The sequence below is a fragment of the Ostrinia nubilalis genome, chromosome 30 (genome assembly GCF_963855985.1).
Source record: "Ostrinia nubilalis chromosome 30, ilOstNubi1.1, whole genome shotgun sequence".
In the NCBI taxonomy this organism is placed as follows: domain Eukaryota; kingdom Metazoa; phylum Arthropoda; class Insecta; order Lepidoptera; family Crambidae; genus Ostrinia; species Ostrinia nubilalis.
Genome location: NC_087117.1, coordinates 1995001 through 2015583, shown reverse-complemented (window position 1 = coordinate 2015583; position 20583 = coordinate 1995001). Strand labels below are relative to the sequence as shown.

General features: G+C 39.2%; 2 protein-coding genes across 2 annotated transcripts in view; one reads left to right on the top strand and one right to left on the bottom strand.

Moving 5' to 3' along the window:
- The window catches only part of LOC135086140 (uncharacterized), a 221352-nt gene that overhangs the window by 108952 nt on the left and 91817 nt on the right, over positions 1-20583 (bottom strand). The gene's annotated exons all lie outside the window — the stretch shown is intronic.
- Positions 1-20583, top strand: part of LOC135085898 (serine/threonine-protein kinase 10) — a 74458-nt gene that overhangs the window by 4423 nt on the left and 49452 nt on the right. Inside the window, exons 2-3 of the mRNA XM_063980683.1 lie at positions 18978-19076; positions 20250-20375. Of these exons, the coding sequence (XP_063836753.1) occupies positions 19050-19076; positions 20250-20375 (153 nt within the window). The 5' untranslated portion in view covers positions 18978-19049. The remainder of the gene's footprint in view (positions 1-18977; positions 19077-20249; positions 20376-20583) is intronic.

The window sequence follows — 20583 nt, the reverse complement described above, 5'->3', positions numbered from 1 at the left end:
ATTTTAATTTCTGTGACGGGTCTGGGTGTTACTATGTATAATATGTATGTATTTACAAAAAAAAAAGTATTTAAGTATGTTTATATCCGTTGTCTAGTACCCATAGTACAAGCTTTGCTTAGTTTGGGACTAGAAGCGTAGTGTAAAATGTCCAAGTATATTTATAAAAAAAAAAAAAAAAAAAAAAAAAAATTAAGTCGTGAATGCCTACAACACAATCCTAGGAAGCGTCCGAATTCCTGAGATAGTCGATATCTAGCTGATAATTCTGTGACGTGGTTGTATAATGTATTTATACTCAGTAGTTTTGCTCCGGAGGAGGAGTCTCGAGGACTTGAAAGAAACCTTATTTTGGAAAGCATATTCTCATCTCGTAGAGTACATAGTCGTAGAGACGATGGCCGTTGGGGCTAGGGTTGCCAGGTCCAAAATCACAAAAGCCGGACTTTGTGCTTCATTTGGCCGGACATTTTACCCTAAAGCCTAAAAAATGCAATTAGTGTCAGCTCATGAGTGAGTACTATCACAGAATAATAATAAGTACTACGTACAGAAGTTTTTCTTCGCGAAGGTATTCAAAAAAATGTATGCTCAATGTCATCAACAATATGGTGTAATTTAGCTTGTCATAAGAGTCAAGCACCGTTTTGTTGACATACGTCAGTGATCGGTACTGTCTTGATGCCATAGGGCTGACTGCTACAAGAAGCTACTGTGTCGCCATCTAGCGCACCACACTTGCATTCACTGCTCTTCGCGGCAACGCGCAGCTACATGCGGCCGCCAGTTATACAGTGTAAGAGCTAGCACCTAAATATTTTATAACACACATAACTGTGACAATTTATTTCACGTGGGCGAAGCCAAAAAGCTAGTAAGGAATAAAAATTCAATTCAGTAGGTATTTCAAACCAAATTTTATTACATAAACAAACATTATACTAATTTCATTATGGGCCCTTAGTATGTGAAAACTGCAATAGGGATGTTTCCTGGGTCAAAAAGCAAGAGTTTTAATTAGTCCGTCAGTTAACTTATCAAAAAATACTCTACACGTATTTTTCACTTTTTCAAACTAATGAAAATTTAAAGAGATAAAGCGCGCCAAAGTTCATAAGAAGAGGCCCGTGACGTCAATGCGTGCATAAAAGTGCCGCACGTTGTGACGTCGTGCGGAACTTCAACGCACCATAACTATGTAATTATTTGTTAGATTGACAAATAAAAATATACGTGTCCAATATTTTTTGATATTAAACATTACGGACTAAAAAATTTTTTTTAGGAAACTAGCCTATTGACGATATTTCGCACTGTTTTCAATATTATGTATTACAGAACGTATGTGTGATGGGATGACATTTTCGAAAACACGATTAGAAAAAATTTTTCTCGAAAAAAAACATTTACCTCTGGATTTTTTTATAAAAGTTTAATATGACCGTGTTTTACAATAAAATTCCTATAAAATCACAAAGGTATCATGTTTGCCTCTTTGATTTCCTGGCTGTTTTAGATTTCAAAAACCTAAATATATTAATTTATTAACTTTCTGATAAAAATGTGAATGGCTCTTACGATGTCCCCCCCTTAAATCAAAATGTCTTTATTTGGTCTATATGCCCATCATCACTACGTAATAATTATAAAAAAAAGTCGCTTTCCTGTCTGTCTGTCCCTATGTATGCTTAGATCTTTAAAACTATGCAACAGATTTTGATACGGTATTTAGGGTTCCGTAGCCAAATGGCAAAAACGGAACCCTTATAGATTCGTCATATAGTCTGTCTGAACATAGAACGTTTTTGTGCACTTTTTAAAATGAGTTAACCAAGTATATGGCTATTAGACTTGCACACGTCCGTCCGTTTTTTGTAGGATTAATATAATTAAGTAACATTTATTTTTTGCATTCGGCTCTTGGTCTAACCCAAACGAAACACGAACAACTAATGAACTAACAATGAACAAAGTTGATAAATTAGTAATATGTAAATAATGAATTTAGTGTCCGACCGAAACTAGTTTTACGACCGAAACCGAAACCGAAAACGAATTTCGGCAACGGTGTCTATTTCGGCCGAAACCGAAACCGAAACCGAAACTTCCTTACAAGGCTCATATTTTGAGGGAAAAATAAAGAAAACGTTATTATAATCAGTCAGTCTTTATTGTTTTCTCTTTAAATCACATAGATTTTCATGGTAAGACAAGTGTAGTTTCAAACCAGTAATAGTTTACCTTCTAGGCTCGGAACTTCCTAGTGAATATAAATTTATTGCACTGTTCACTTAGCTTTAGATAAATCAGATGGTTGGATCGCCTTGTCAACAATACCAGCTGTATTTTTTTTTGTCTGCGTAAATATGACCATATCTCCGCTTACCGTTCTCAGCTTCAATGGCTGCCTCTCCCGCTTCGACGCAAAGTCAGAATTCTCTCTACCCTTTTTTCAATTCTAAATGATCCCAACTCTCCTTCATATTATCTTAAGTCTCAGTTTAACCTTCTCAGCTCTACGCACTCACGTCAGCTCCGCTCCTCCAACAAGTCCGTTCTTTCCACTCCTCTTCACCGAACTGGTTTTCTCTCCGACTCCTTCCGTCTTCAGGCCATAAGGCTCTGGAACTCTCTGCCTGAAGGGACCAGGCAAGCGTCTAATAAGTTTTCTTTTAAAAAATCTGTCCATAACCACTTCCTTCAAATGATTTCACCTTCATGAATTGTAATTTCAGTTTAACTCAATCATCTATCTATGTATGTATTTATTTATTATTGTATATTTTACATATTATTTATGTATTTATGTAGCATATTTGTTTTTGCACTAGAAGTACCTCCAAACTAATTTCTTTTCTGCTCAACCCAAAGGTAAACTGGTCGAGAATGCTTTAGTTAGTGCATTAAGTTCGCCTTAAGTACAAATTTATTTTGGCATTAAAGTTTAAATAAATAAAATTGGCTCTGATCGGATTCATTCACCCATTCAACGCCCCGAACATGACCGATAACAGCGCGGAAACTCCCGAATGCATATTCGGTTTCGGTCGTAGTTTCGGCAAGTTTGCCGCCGAAAACGAAACTAAACCGAAACTCGTGTTTTTACCGAAACTCAACCGAAAACGAAACCGAAACCGAACATTCGGTCGGACACTAAATGAATTTGTTTTACGAGCTGTCCCGGCGTACCCGCAAATTAATATAAAGTTGTTTAAGTGATTTATAAAATCGCAATATTAATTTTTGAAAGTAGGGTCATTGTGCTGGTTTTCTATCTAACTTCGGTTTTCGTCCATTTCACTGAGCTGCCATAAACACATGCGTAAAATTTGAATACAAAGTATTGTATTCACAGAAGGCAGTAGCCATCCCGCGCTAGTTTTGTTGCAATCTATGTATAATGCCTAAGCAACAGTTCTACCTAAATGAAAATGTAATTTAAAAAGTAGTGAGTTCCAAAAAATTACGTATATGCGCGGCCATACACCGGTCACCGGTACATTGCAGAAATCATCGCGCTAGAAAAAAAACGTGCTGACAGGAAAAGTTTTTGGCACGTATGTCTAATTGATAGCATTATAAACACAATTTTAAGTGTTTATTAAACTTCTTCATACAAAATTAAATCTTAGATGACTAAGGGTCATTTTTTAAAGCAAAGCTCAGGTCATATAGCAGGCAAATCAACTCGGAAAGGGATCAACAACGTATCGCCTTTTGTGGCATGGAGGTAATAGTGGAGAGGAAATATAGATCTATACAAAAATTCGACAAATTAATGACAAACAGCTGTTTATCTCTTTCTAACTTACCCCTGGTGATGTATAAAAAAAAGAAATAGATAATGTTTGGTCAGTACTCATTCTGGCAACATTTTCATGTGACGTCACTAACTACCTGACTTGTGCCGAGTAGGTACCTACATACAAGATTTAAGAAAACAACATATTTATAGGCAATCAGCTGACAACTACACGCACACACACACACACAAATACCTGTCAGCTGATTGCCTATATTGCGGCCATGTTGTTTTCTTAAGTCGTGTATGTATTTATAATGCGTGTAAATGTGTGCATAATGTACCGAGTACGTTTATTTTAAAGTTACGCCAAGTCCATGAGACATTGATATACGTCAGTGTTTTGCGAGCTGTCATTGCCCTTCGCGCACTGTCATCGGCGAGGCAAGGCGTTTACGTTACGGTGCGGATTGTGTGTGCGTTGCAGTATGGACTTTAGTTGACTGCCTTTATGAGCACTCGAACGACATAAAATAATATGATACAATTATGTAAGGGTATTTTAAGATCACAAAGTTGGCAACTCCGATAGTTGGACGAAAACCAGCGCAAAGACCCTATCCTGTTTGACACCTATAATAATTGACAATAGCTGGCTCGGCGAACTTCGGCAAACTAATGTGTGACGTGAAGTGCCAAATCGCGGAAAATGTCGGAAGAAATACATGAATTATCATGAATAACAATAACCACTTATTTACCTCTCAGTGTCTTCAGGCAACTTAAAAAAAGTACATTGTGTGTTTTTATTATTATTTAGGCAGTTAAATACTGCACAGTATTTTTTACACAGTATTTTTTTATTTTTTTCCATAATACAAGAGTACGCGTGCGTGTGTCAATGCTCGCTCGTATCTCGTATGTGACGCCTTGTCGAATCGCCTCCTGTAGGTGGGCTATCGTGCGTGTTTTGTTTTCGATGTGAACTCGCGGAGATGAACAGGCCTGGTACTATCATCATCGGTTGCTAACCAACATCCTGATGCGTGCGCTTCATATGATTCTGTGGCTCGACTTTTGTCTGGCTCGGCAACCAAATAAAAAGCCTAACAAAAGCCGGACAGGCCGGACAAGGCAATATTTGGCCGGACAAGTCCCTAAAAAGCCGGACGCCTGGCAACCCTAGTTGGGGCAGAAAAGTTCTCGAGTGGCGACCGCGGGCCGGAAGACGTAGCGTGGGCAGGCCCTCCACTAGTTGGACCGACGATCTGGTGAAGGTCGCGGGAAAAGCCTAGAAGCGGGCAGCGCAGGACCGGTCGTTAAGGAAATCCTTGGGGGAGGCCTTTGACCAGCACTGCCGCACAATTTATAAACGCAGTAAGTACCACTTACTGCATTTATGATTGTTTTGAATATTCTGAATCCTGACATCGCGATCTATAAGAATCAAAGACCCGTTTTTTTCTATCTATCTTAGAACGGAAGATACATATTATCATAAACGCAGTAAAGAGCAGATTGTAGGTTTCTTCACATACTATGTTAGCAGTAAGAGCACATAATAACTTAATATTACGTGAATACTCGCGCTTACTTAATTTGCTACACAGTAATAGTGCAGTATGTGCCAATTACATCATTCTTATTATGTTTCTACAATTGTTAAGTTCACCTTGCACATAGTATATGTGCAGTAATTCCACTTAAACACACACTGATATTATGTTTCCATAGGAAAAACAGATGACTTGTACTTAATATTAATGCAGTAATTACAATTATACTGCGTACATACTAAGGATTATCAGAGTGCTGCCTAGGTGTTAACATGTTATGAACGCAGTGGCTGACTCTTACGTTATTGGAAGAAGTTGAAAACCTGTCCAAATGACAAATCTAGCCGAAGACCCAAGAGCTAGATTGACCCGACACTATACCGAAGATATCCCGGACGTGTCTGTACGAGATTAGAATGGCTCTCAAACAGCTGAAAAACAACAAGGCACCGGGCGATGATGAAATCACGGCTGAGCTTCTGAAATCAGGCGGAACGCCGGTACTAAAGGCTCTTTAGAAGCTATTCGATTCCGTCATCCTTGAGGGAAAAACGCCTACGGCATAGCACAGAAGTGTGGTGATACTCTTCTTCAAAAAAGGCAATAAAACCTTGTTGAAGAATTTATTTTATACCCATCTCACTTCTGATTCTGTTTTTGAGAGTCATCATGAATGGTTTCACGCGACATCTAGCCTCCCGAACAGATCGGTTTCCGATAAGGCTTTAGTACGATAGACCACTCATACTTATCTATGGCAGATAACTGAGGAGAATAATCAGCAACTTTGTCTGGCATTTGTGGTCTATGAGAAAGACTTCTTTCTTCAAGCTACAGTCTCTCCAACGGTGCCAAATTCACTATAGATATAATCGTTGAAGGGCTTGTACAAATAGGCCACAATGTCAGTCCGTCTCCGGGACCAGGACTTCAGTTTCAGCGAGGGGTCAGACAGGGAGATGTCATATTTCTAAAACTGTTCACTACCACTCTGGAAGATGTTTTCAAGCTTCTGGACTGGAGCGGATTGGGCATAAATATCATCAGCGAGTACATCACCCATCTTTGATTCGCGGACGATATCGTAGTCATGGCTGAGTGAGAACGTGGAGGATCTAAGCTCAATCCTCGATTGCCTCAATAGAGCCTCAACAAATGGGTCTTTAATGGACAAGACAAAAATCATGTCAAATGCCGTGCTGTATGTACCCACTCCTCTGAAGGTTGGAGACTCTATAAGTTGTCTGATGGCCGCTGGGGCAGGAAAGTTCTTGAGTGGCGACCATGAGCTGGAAGACGCAGCTTGGGCAAGCCTCACACTAGGTGGACCGATGATCTGGTGAAGGTCGCGTCAGGTGCCTGTATGCGAGCGGCACAGGACCGGTCTTTGTGGAAATCCTTGGGGGAGGCCGTTGTCCAGCAGTGGACGTCTTTCGGCCTAAACGAACGACCGAGTCTTTATTTTATTAGATTGGTATATTTAAGATCTAAAAGTGGGTGCCATATCTTAATTTTTGATTGAATAACAAGCGATCTCAGCAATTATTTTGTAATACTTGTTTCATTTACCCCTTGGTCATTTGGGAAAGTTCAACATGAAAGCGTTATTGGCTTATGATAAGCGCAGTATAATTGTATTATTACTGCGCATTTAAAGTTTTGATAAATTATTTTGATTCACACTCCCACTCATAAATGCAGTAAGTTGTAAAGATACGGCGCATATATTACGTTGTAAGAACTAAAATTTAAATCAATCATTTAACACATGTACCGTAAGTAACGTAAACTACTGATAAACGCAGTAAGGAACAATCATACTGCATTCATGGGTAGTAAGTATCGAACGAAAACTTAGTTAATCCATAACATAAACAGTTTTTTAATAATTTTAAATACAAAATATTAATTAAAATACAAAAACCTCATATCAAAATAAACTTTGAGTTTAGCTCTATAAGCCCATATATTTTTTTTTACAAATATTTGCGTAACTAATTGTAGACACCCCAAAATAAAATTTCAACTTTGATCGCGTTTTTCTCGAAACTGTTCACGTGTTACTTACTGCGTTTATAAATTGTGCGGCAGAGCAGTGGACGTCATTTGGCTGAAACGAACGAACGAACCTTTCATTAACCAATATCTGTTACTTTGCTTCTAGACTTGGTTCAGTTCGGACCCAGCGATAATAGACAGTTCCCGTACATTTGCATCAAATTGTAACAGCATAAGGTCTCTGAACTATGCCTCAAAGAGCACTTTATAGGGTCACTTTAAAAGCCACTACTGGCTTCTATGCGAGACTTCTACTATAGTTTACATTGTGCTTGTGTAATTCGCACATACGCAGCTTATCTCTAGATGTAGTTTATGTGAGATAATCTCATCATCGAGTGCGATGCGGGTAGTGACACTAAATAGTGTAATACACACTATAAAATTCACTAAAAATACCGTGAATCTCCGTCAGTTTATAATTTAACGCGTGAGATTGTAAATTTTATTTACAGTGGGTTAGGTTAGACTAAAATCTGACAGATTTCACAGTTTTACGGTGACATACGCAGGAAAACCAAAGTAAACAGACAGTGCCCGCAGAATTGCCAAATTTAGTGGCAGTGGGCGGGGCACATAGCTCGTAGAGCTGATGGCCGCTGGGGCAGAAAAGTTCTCGAGTAGCGACCACGGGCTTGAAGAGAAGACTGCCACTAGGTGGACCGACAATCCGGCGAAGGTCGCGGGAAGCAATTGGATGCGCAAGACCGGTCGTTGTGAAAATCCTTGGGGTAGGCTTTTGTCCAGCAGTGGACGTCATTTGGCAAACGAATGTAGGGTCAAATAGTTCGTAACCCAAAGTGGCCAAAAAGTTGACAACACAACCTTATTCCAATTGTAACAAAGACGTGTTTCGAACTTATTGACTACTTTGGGTGTCACAATTTAACGTTGACTGTATAACACGCAAGTAAATAAGTAATAGCAGAGTCAATACAAATTAGTAGGTATTCTTCATAGAAACGCACGGGCGCGGTTTGTATGTGAGTGCGCCAACACGTATGCGGCTCGCACGCACACACTGACAAAATTTAGCGGGGATTAGCGGGGGAGCCAGTCGTGATTGCGCCGAATTTTGTCAGTGTGTGCGTGCGCGCTGCATACGTATATTGGCGCGCTCACATACAAACCGCGCTCGGTGCGTTTCTATGAAGATGACCTACTCATTTGTATTTAATCTGGTAATAGTAATAAATTAAACATATCCCGTGTTGTCGACAGTTATTTATTAATATTCAATTGATTAATTAACTGCTACAATGAATGTTAACGGTGTCGATGTAGTACGGTGTTAGGCTAATTATACTACAGTATTTGCTACCTGTAGGCCTAGGATGGACGCGATAAGCGTTTATCATGCCATTTTATCGATTGAACTCGATAAGCCCATACATTTGTCGTCTAAAATCATTGATAAGATTTTATCATGGCGTGCATTCTAGCCCGTCTGGCTTAACTAACCCGTCTGGCCAGCGTGGGGGGTGTAGGACAAATCCTCCATTTGCCTCTGGTAAATTCGAAAAGGGTCGTGCTCCTGCAGTGGAGACTTAACGCCCGTATTTACAAACGATGCTTTCTTAAGTGAAGCAGCAAATCGAACGCACAGCGTTGAATAGAGCTCTGTTATTGGTTCGTGTGTCACCCTATGCGTCCATAACATGTGAAACCTCATAGTAATGTTTGTGATTATGGGCGTAAATGATCTGATGATGATGATTGTGCTGAGAAGAAGCAGCGCAAGAAACTGCATTTACAATTCCCAGTAATACTTTAACCCTACCACTGCTTCGGGACAATAAACGGGCCAGTGCTGAGAAGAAGTAGCGCAAGAAATTCACGCCCATATACAAACATTACCATGAGCTCTCACAGTGCGCGTGGACACACAGGGTCACACACGAACCAATCACAGAGATCTATTCAATGCTGTTCGTTCGATTTTCTACTTCACTTAAGCAAGCATTGTTTGTGAAGAAGAAGATAAAATTACTTCAAAAGGCCACCCATCTACACCTGACCGAGGCGTGAGTTTACTTTTTAAACTCTACAGCAAGTGTGACTATTGTAATAAAAAAACCGTCAACTAAATGGTTATTTTATGACTAACACAATTAGCAAGACCACTAAGCAGTTAAACAAAATATTACGTTGAAACTCTTTGTTTATTAACCTGTGCCTATAAGACAATTTATGTTGTTTCTAAAAGGTGACTTTAGTTCCTTTCGCTACTTGTCATTAAAAAAAACTTATAAAAACTCATTTTATTTTTGTAAGCAGGCTTTTAAAAACACCTTTTACACGTCCCAGTATAAACTCTACCACTGCTTCGGGACAATAAATGGGCCAGTTCTGAGAAGAAGCAGCGCAAAAAACTCAGTCACTATTATCAGCCAATTTTTTAAAGGCTTACAGTCTTGGCTCAAAGTGGAGTAATTAATAAAAAAAACTTTAATATCATTGGTCAAACTTTAATATCAATCTTGATACTAGACAATTGAGGGCTAACTTTCTCAAAGAAACAGTTCCACAACTCAACAATATATTTCTTCCAGCGACTTTATTAATATGCACATTGAAGGTGGGCCCTGTTGCTGGAAGAAAAAATAATTTAAAAATTCAATCCAGTGACTTGGCCCGTGGACTAAGCTAAAAGTGGGACAAGTCGCTGGAAGACTCAAAAATATTAAAAAATCTCAGTGTAAAATTATAAATTAAACAAAATACCTTTTGGGTATAACAAATAAAGATTTCAACACGTGCACAGGTCGGTTGGAAAGCGTGTCACTGCGCAGGGACGCGTTAGTACACTCGATCACACATTTGGTTGTGTAGAAAGGGCTTAACAGCTTATTCTTTTCTTTTCTTTTTTTTTTCTTTTTTTTTATAGATGGTCTTGGTGACCACAATTTTGCCAATGTTAGATTCAAAAGTTGTATAGTTCTTATGTTTTTGCCTTCTTTGCAAAAGAAATCCTAGTTTAATATTGTAAGAACGAAGGGCCAATAAGCCTAGGCGCAGACCACCGACTTTTAGTTGGCCGATAGGTTTTTTAAATAAAAATAAAAAATACTTTTACGTAATAAGTAATCATTAATCTAAATAATAAAAATTAAAAAGTCAGCCTCAAAGTTGTAAATTAAGTAGATTTAAAATGACGTACTGAGTTATTGTGTTTGCGATTATCACATTCGCATTATTTACCCATGATAAGATTATATTAGAATTGACAAGTGCAAAGACATTTTTAATATTTAAACAAATACTATTTTCATTAAAATAGAATAGAATGGACTTTATTAAACACAGTGAGCACAATTTATTACTATAGTTATTAAATAATTTACATAATGTATTTCAGAATGTCACTTCACAACTTGACTTCTTCAAAATCATTGTCTTAGATATTTTGTAAAATGAAAGTGCCTGGCTTTAGCAATTCGTGATGCGATTTAAAAAAAAATTACAGATATAAAAAAAAATCAATAAATTGTAGCCACTTTTTCTCGCGACTGTACTTCGCGTTGTCCAGTTAGCATCTATTTAGACATAGGGGCGTCGCCTGCGCATTCCTAGGGCCGTACACAAAAACCTCGTAAATTCCAAGCCGGTAAAGAATTTTAATACTAAAATATTTTAGAATATAGAAAATACCTTGGGTGCTTTATTACCTGAAGGAAATTCAAATGTTTTAGTGCCTTTGCTTACCATAATAGGTTTGTAAACAAAATTAATATTTTTTACCTGGAATTTTTATTTGAAAGCTTATAATATGGTCATTGGTCAATTGACATAAAAACCTTGTGAAAGAGCGTAAAATGATGATAATATTATGTATCTTTTTGTTAATTTCAATTGATTAGCTAAAGTTACTAGGAAAATGGATGAAAAGAGTCCGTCATAATACTTACACACGTTTTCTAATGCCCAACATTAAAATAAATAGGTAACATTAACGTCTAAATTAATGTTTTGGGCATTTAAATTAACTAATGAGATGGTTTTATTAATCAGACCTAGTTCGCTAATTTAAAACAGTGGAAACTAGAAGCAGTAAGCTTATTTTGTAATTAACGTATCCACAACGAGAAAGCTCTTGGCCTGCATCTCACCTGATGTAAAGTGATGATCCCGCGACCTTCACCAGATCATCGGTCCACGATACGTCTTCGGCCTATGATCTACAAGTTATGTGCCCCGCCCACTGCCACTATGTCGGTCATTTTGGTTTTCCTGTGAATCTCTTCATCGGCCAAGCTTGCTGTATTGTCAGTTGTGGTCAACATAAAAAATTCCCTTAAAAAACTCGGCCGAATGTAACGGCGTTCGACGCGTGGGTGTGACACAAAATTATTTCGTATCCAATATTCTATACTATGTTATAAATGGCAAAGTTACTCTGTCTGTGACATTTGTATATGCCTAAATAGTTCGACCAATTTTGATGAAATATCAAATAATAATTCTTTTTTTTTTAACCACAACGAGGAAGCTCTTGGACTGTATCTCACCTGATGGTAAGTGACGATCAGGCCGAAGGTGGAAGCGAGCTTCACCCGGAATCCTCAACCATGGAGGAACTGGCTATCTTACCTCTAACTGCCGGAACACAACAATGCTGTTAACATTGTTGTTATGGCGACATACTTAGGTAAGATGGTGGTAGCCAGCCAAGCGGACATAAAACAAGCCCTACCCTAGAAAAAAAAAACACATTGCTCAACTTTGTTATCATTAGGTGACTTTTTATCGAATAAACGCGAACGAATCCGCAAGCTACAATTAGTATGTCAATAAATCTAACACAATATGGATCCAAGACCGGTTGATAAACGACATTCTGTGTGGAATGTATGTATTTGAATAAGTTGTGCATCTGTGAATAGAAACGAGTCGTCGACGTAGGTCCATAGTAAAGATAGGTAAATTGATGGGATTTTGAGTTGGGTGGTTAACACTAGGGATGTTGCGAATATTCGCATCCGCATCCGCATATGCGGAACATTCGCATTGATTTTGACATTCGCATCCGCATCCGCATCCGCATAAATCGACGAGGATCTGATGCGGATGCGGATTTGTAGCAGGTCGCGACAAGAAAGAAAGGGGCAGTCCCGGCGAGTGGCGCGCGTCAACCGAATGTGTTGATTGACCAATAGGAAAGCAATGATTTTTGTTTTTGGACCTCAGTGAATCAGTGACGGTGGCGCGTCTTGCTATTGTTTTGTTGTAATTACTAGTGAGTAGTTGTGACAAGTGACAAGAACTGAAGCGTACGTTTGATTTTATTGTTAAGAACTGAACTAACTGTATTGTTTAACGTAATACGTAATACCTTCATTCGTATTACGAACCTTAAGTAAAGTTTTATTTACTATTTGGATAAGTGAACTATGCCAACACCTACCCAAAGTGAAATTTGGACGTATTTCAAACCTGTGGACAACGAACGGGAGAAATCGCAATGTAAAATATGTAACAAAACATATTCGCGAAAGGGCCGAACAACATCGTCATTAATAAATCATTTGAAATCAATGCACGCTAAGAAGTTTGTTTTGTTTGAAAAAGCAAATAACGAAAAGCTACAGAAAATAAAAAATGATGCCGGTATATTTTATGCAATATTTTTTTTTGTTACGTCGGGCGTTTATTATTGTCTGACATCGCTGATTTATCCTTATGATATTATAGTAGTTTTGGGTAATTATATAGGTAATTAGGTAGCTATTTAAACACTTGTAATTTCTTTAATAAGGGCCGTTCCTACGAGTTGCGTAAAACTGAATTTTGAATCCAAAATCTTAGATTTGTCATATGAACTAAAATTTAGCTAAAAGTGTAGTTTAAGACAGTTTTTCAAATTTCATTATTAGGTTATATAATAATTACTAAAAGTAATTCATTCTCTACTTTATTATTAAATAAAAAATGATAAATAAGGCTGTGTTTCTTTCTCTACTAAGCCAACACTTAAGTTTTTTGTACAGATCCGCATCCGCATCCGCATCCGCGGATGTGAGCCTCTTAAAATCCGCATCCGCATCCGCATCCGCGGATGTGGAAAAAAGTGGATCCGCAACATCCCTAGTTAACACCATCCCAACTAATATTATAAATGCGAAAGTAACTCTGTCTGTCTGTCTGTCTGTTACGCTTTCCCGCTTAAACCTCGCAACCGATTTTGATTAAATTTGGCATAGAGATAGTTTGAGTCCCGGGAAAGAACATAGGATAGTTTTTATCCCGGTTTTTGAATCAGGGACGCGCGCGATAAAGTTTTTCTGTGACAGACAAAATTCCACGCGGGCGAAGCCGCGGGCGGAAAGCTAGTTGTTCAATAATTCCGAGATACAGTTTCTTTAAATGAACTCAAAATTCTAGCCCTGAAAATCCAATTAATTCATATGAACTGTAAAGGTTTTTTAGTAGACCTGACATAAATGAATTAATCAATTGAGTTAGGGAAAAAATGGCGTCTAAGTTTGTGTTTGCCATACAAAAACTATGTCATACATAATCCATTCCAAATTTCCAAATTAAGATCTTAAGATATACATAACAGATAAAAAGAATTCATACAAATGTTTGTTTTGATGCGATTTGGATAGAAACCGCGACCTCTGGCATAGTAGTTCGCTACCACCAATCCACGCGGCTGTCAAACAGTCACACAGCCAGGTCAAAGGGTCACTGCAAGTCTACAACTAATCCTATCTAACCACCCCTAGCTCTTCCAAACTAGTTCTTATTGCGTCGAAATAAAGACGTCAAAGTTTCACAAATTAATCTGAGTCTCGGATCAATTAGAAGTCAAGCCCCTCGTTGCTGGCTCAATTGGATATTGTCTCTTGCGGTATAAGCGATGAGCGAGTGCGTTAAAAATGTTCGTTTACGCATTTAGTGTGGGGCGGTGAAAGTATTATCACATTAGCAGCTCAGCTTGGGATCTTGTTAAGGGATAAAATCCGGATCGAGGTTATTCGACAGAAGACCAAAATGAAGAGTTAAAATGTAGCAGGCCATATCTGTTGGAAAACCGTCTTTATATTGTGGAGTAAACAGATTTCCGAATGGAAACAAAGATGTAGAAGTAGAGATAAAAGTTAAAGATATTGACTAACATTAACATGTGTGAAAACACCACAGAGCAATATGAATTGGTCTCTGGAACTCAGCAACTCAGCTGTTGAATGAACAACAGCTGATTTTCTGAGTGACATTATGCTGTCTTTCTCTCAGACCAAAATTGAGGCAAAGCTGCGATTAAATGCTGAGGAAAATATATTTCAACTCGCATTTGACTGTTTTCATGACTTAGACCACGCGTCACCAACAAACGGTGATGTCATCATGACTAACGCGGGGATGAGAAGTCCGCGTTTTGCATGTTTCCCTACGATTGCACTCGTCCTTATGACGTCACCGCATAATATCGTCATTATGTCTACGATTAAAAGCTCTTGCATCATCTCATTACACACGCAGTTTAATAAAATTCTTGATCAGTTATTAACAATAGTAAAAAAGCTGGCAAGTGTGAGTCAGATCCGTACATAAGAGGTTCATAATGAAAAATTAAGCTCCTTATTAGTCACAAATGACATGTATAAAGCTAAATACTGTGATATATATTTTATCGCCCGTATTCACAAACATTACTATGAAGTCTCACAGTGCAAGTGGACGCACAGGGTGACACACAAACCAATCACAGAGCTCTATTCAACACTATGCGTTCGATTTGCTGCTTGTTATGCGTATATGTTGTTGTCATTAGAGCCATCTTGCAACGAAAATTAATAGCATGCGCTGTTGACTGTACTTTTTAACCGACTTCAAAAAAGAAGGAGATTCTCAGACAATATCCCTTATAGAAATTATATCATTATTTGCCCCAACATTCGCCAACCATTTTCAAGTAGTCATCAATTATTTTTGTCCCTATCAGGCTGTAAGCGGAAATGTCACTGATAAAATGCTTTGCTGGACAACTGAATGAATTCTGTTTAAGTCAATTAAAGTTTGTTAAATTGTAAATGTATACTCATACTTTTCAATATAACAATCATCATCATCAAGTCATTAAGTCTCCACGAGCACGACCCGAGTCTTCCAGCGACTTGGCCTACTTTTAACTTGGTCCACGGGCCAAGTCGCCGCGGTTTGAATTTTTTCATATTTTCTTCCGGAAACTGGGCCCACTTTCAAAGTTTTATTAATAAATTGAGCACCAAATCAATAAAAAATCTTTAGAATCGAGTGGGCCCAGTTGCCGAAAGAAAAAATATTTAAAAATTCAATCAAGCGACTTGGCCCGTGGACCAAACTAAAAATGGGCCAGGCCAAGTCGCTGAAAGACTCACATAAACAGCTAAACTCCGGATAGATAGCCTATAGCCTTCCTCGATAAATGTGCTATCTAACACTGAAATAATTTTTCAAATCGGACCAGCAGTTCCGGAGATTAGCGCGTTCAAGTAAACAAACAAACCAACAAACTCTTCAGCTTTATAATATTAGTATAGATTGTAAATTAATTATTATTATGTGCTATTTTAAAACGAAAATTAATAGTCTATGCTCTGAGGACTATTATCTACGTCAAATGATCATCTGATCAAGTCTTCTAAGAGTGCTATTTTTGTGAATGATCATGATCCGTCACCTACGCGTAGCGAAAATAAATATTTATATCCACTTGTTTACCGTGTGTGAATGAAAGAAATTTCGTATCTAGCTTTCCGCCTGCGGCTTCGCCTGCGTGGACTACAATCTCTCTTGGACTACAATAAGGATTTGACACCGCATCCAGCCGGGCTAGGATGCGCGCCGTGATATACTTAATCGACGTCAAAATGTATGGGCAAAATCGATAAAATGGCGTGATAACCACTTATCGCAGCGCGCATCTTAGGTCCGCTGGTTGGCGGTCAGGTCAAACTGAACGCAGCCCGCATCATGTATGAACAACATTGTCGTTCTCTACATTTTATATTGATGTGATCTGATCAGACCATAAAGTTAATATACCTAGCGGAATAGAGCAACAAAGAACTAAGCGAGCGAGATGTCACTAACAGCAACACTGTATGATAAATAAAGACGCGTGATGCCGTCGCCGTCACGTCAAATAGAACCGTTTTTTGCAACTATTTAACAGTTCAGAGGTACTTAGTGGCACGCTGAAAATCTGAACTCTGAGATATTTTCAGATGTTGCGTGAGTGAAATCGTGGATGTTTGTGAGAAATAGTGCTTCAGAAACGTGATGACTGGTTCAGTGATTGATTTATCGTACAAAACGGACACAGTGAAATAATCCTGACACTGACACACGTGACACAAATGATATCCAGTGTCATCCGAAATTGGTTTCGTTTGACAGCTCGTGGTTTTAGTGGTTCCGAAGGAATATTAACTTTATGCTTTGACCTGACCACTGCCCGTAGAACGCATCCAGTGCTGCAACACTGGAAAAATCCTTTGATACTTTTTTGTATTGCACAAAATCTATAGTTATCTATAAAAGCGAAAGTCACTCACTCACTCATCACGAAATCTTAGAAACTACAAGTGCTAGGAGTCTCAAATTTTGGGGGTTCCTATTAGAACGTAGGTGCTCATTTAGATTTTGCAAAATTCAACCCATAAGGGGGTAAAACGCAATCCATGCGTACGGAGTTGCGGGCGGCGGCCGCTACTTAGGCTGGTTTTAGTGTAACGCGGACTGTCAGTGCGGATCGCTCCGCACAGCCGATCTGTATGAACTGCTACTAGGGAGCGGAGCGGTTCCTCCGGGCCGCATTACTCTAAAACGCTCCCTAGAAGTTCATACAGATTGGCCGTGCGGAGCGGGTCCGCACCGGACGGTCCGCGTGACACTAAAACCAGCCTTAGTTGCTAAATCTTTATAAAAAAATCTGTTTGTCTAGACTAGGAGCTATTATCATTTGTTTGTAACACTCCCATTGTTTTCTTATACCCATCCTTATTAGTTTGTGTTAAATACCGCCATTTTGAGCAACCTTGCGAACGTCCTTGCCTAGATAGCGTGGATCACAAACGAAAATAACTCTTATTGTCGTGGACATAAGACACAACAGCAAATAAGGAAATATGCGGACTGGGTGTGGTCGCAACGCGAGCTTTGTAATGTTAGTTGATATGTTTTACTTGTTTAACACTAGCGGATAATATATTGAAATTTTTAAATTATTTTCGACCTTATGGTAAAGGTCTTTTAAGGTTCACATTAAAATGGCAATATAACTTGAACCTTAAAGGGACTTGAGTTTCTTTACGCAGAAACCAATAACTTTTCTTAAATAAAAGTTCTTGTAAAATTCGCTATCGACCAGTGAAAGTCCCATCCAAATCAGTTCTGACGTTTCGGAGATTTGAAGCGACAAACAAACAGATATTTATTGGCAATACTCACTACACATAAGTATTCAATATACGCTGAAGCGAATGTGAACAAAAAGTTTAAATAATAATTTAAACAAGATTAGTTTAAAGGCCCAGAAAATATTTTGGAAAAACTCGAAGTAGTTTCTTAGATAAAACATGTTTAATTTCACTCGTATTAATAATATTAAAATAAGTTAGGCCTAATAAACCAAGCGTAAAATTACGTAATTTAATTTAAACAACTTTCGATAGTTTTAATAAATGTTTAATAATTAATGAGTCAGCTATATTGATATTTCTATACTAATATTATAAACGCTAATGTTTGTGAGAATGGATATTTGTTCCTTCGAAATCCAATCATTTATAAATTACTAGCGACCCGCCCCGGCTTCGCACGGGTGCTAAGTATACATATAAACCTTCCTCTTGAATCACTGTATTTATTTAAAAAACCGTATCAAAATCCGTTGCGTAGTTTTAAAGATCTAAATCATACTTAGGGACAGACAGTGGATAGCGACTTTGTTTTATACTGTGTAGTGATTACCTAGATGTGATATCTGTTGAGGGAGAAGCCACACGGTGCGGTGCGGCGCCGCACCGCAAACATTTTGCCGCATCACTGTACAGCATTGGTTCCCAAAGTGGGGGGCGCAAAGACTTTAAAGGGGGGCGCGGGCCATCTGTAAGAAACCTGCGACCGCTGAGAGAATGCATTCCAGACTGCTTGAGTTTTTTATATGGTCGAAAGGGGGCGCGTCACAAATAAGTTTGGGAACCATTGCTGTACAGTGTACAGCAGGGGTGGCCAAACTTTTGACCTGTGAGGTCTACTATGCCCGAAAATATGTCAACGGTAGACTGCAAGGTGCAGTTTAGAAGAGTGAAATAAAACATTTTTCATTTTCAATCATTCTGTTCAGTTTATTTAACTTTTGCGGGCTACCAAAACAGTTTTCGCCTGCCTCACGGCGTACGAACCGAATCTCGGGAGAGCGCGCGGGTACTTGCTCTGGGCTCTTTTCCCCGGGCGCTTTGCTTGACTCCCTACAAATTTCTCTAATCCATGTCCCTTCTCATAGTCAATTCTCCCCCTTCTGGGGTTTGACACCACAAATACGGTACTTCGCGTCGGGCTGCTATTGTTGATAAATGTCAGTTGATGGGAATGTCGCAGCAACATCTGAAGTTGTATATCGTTTGTTGCAGAGAGTCGAGCGGGCAGCAGCCATGAGTAAAGACGGTTGAGCATCGCGCGCCGGGTGGCGCGCAACACACAAAATGTCGTTCTTTAACAATCTGAAGAAGGTGAGCTTACTATACTAAATCGCGACGACATCATAAAGGTAGCAGGAAGGCGCTGGACGCAGGCCGCTGCCAACCGGTCAACATGGAAATCATTGAGGCCTTTGTTCAGCAGTGGACGTCCTATGGCTAAAATGATGATTATTTATGCTGAGTTTCTTCCATCACTGGTTTTCTGCACCAGCCCATATGTTGTTCCGAGGTGGTGGTAGGGCAAGCTGTATTTGGGACGTGTGTAAGATCCCTGAAATGGGCCCTACATACTAATAAAAATTGTCCTTTTTGATACACCACCGACACATTTTTTTTGCAAATAGTCTAAAGGCGCTTTTACACGTCCCAGTATTACCCTACTGGTGGCCATACACGTTAGGGTTTGCATGATGGTTACGACCGTACATGCTTAACCGACAGGTATAACCGAGTTATCTATAGCACATACACGTTAGGGTTTGCATGTACAATCTAAATTTATTTAACTCAAAGGTGACTGACTGACATAGTGATCTATCAACGCACAGCCCAAACCTAGCTGTAACATTAAGATTTCTTGCAACAGGGAGAACACATGAGTGTCTTAAATATTCACCACCATTCACTGCCACAGACTATAGGAGACTGAGAGAAAACTGTGCAATGTGGTGCATGCAAGCATGAGAGGGCGCACACACGCTCGGTTATGCATGTGCGCAAACATAACCGAGCGGCAAAAATATCTTTTTTGATATTCGTTAGGTTGCATGTACACGCACCAATAACTGTACAGTTTTATAACATACACGCTAGGGTTTGCATGTCGGTTAAGCATGTACGGTCAAAACCATCATGCAAACCCTAACGTGTATGGCCACCATACCACTGCTTTGGGGCTATAAATGTGCCAGTGAAGATGTGTAAGAAACTCGTCACTATTACCAGAGTAAATACAAATGAGTAGGATTTAGAGTATCTTCATAGAAACGCACCGAGCGCGGTTTGTATGTGAGCGCGCCAATACGTATGCGGCGCGCACGCACACACTGACAAAATTCGGCGAAACTCCCCGTTAATCCACGCTAAACTTTGTATTTACCCTGCCCAACGGCCATCAGTTCTACGAGCTATATGCCCTGACCACTGCCACATAAGTTTGGCAATTCCACAAGACTGACGATATTATTTTGCCCGCTATTACAGGTGCTGCACCTAGGTGGCGGCAATGACGCGAAAAAGAAGAAGGTGTTCAACAACATCCGCGACAATTGCGATCCCAATGAACACTGGGACATGATAGGGGAGCTCGGCGATGGCGCTTTTGGAAAGGTAAGAAAAAAAATTTTTCCCACTGGCCCCCACTGGAGTCACCTGGGAAGATTGATCACAAAAATTTCCCAGTCTTCTTATGTTGAATTGAGGACATGTTAGCAAAAATCATTCGCAATTTCCCTCACTGGGGACAACTGGGAAGGTGCTCAATTACACCCGCGACAACTGCGATGGAATGGTAAATATTGACATTTTCCCACTGGCC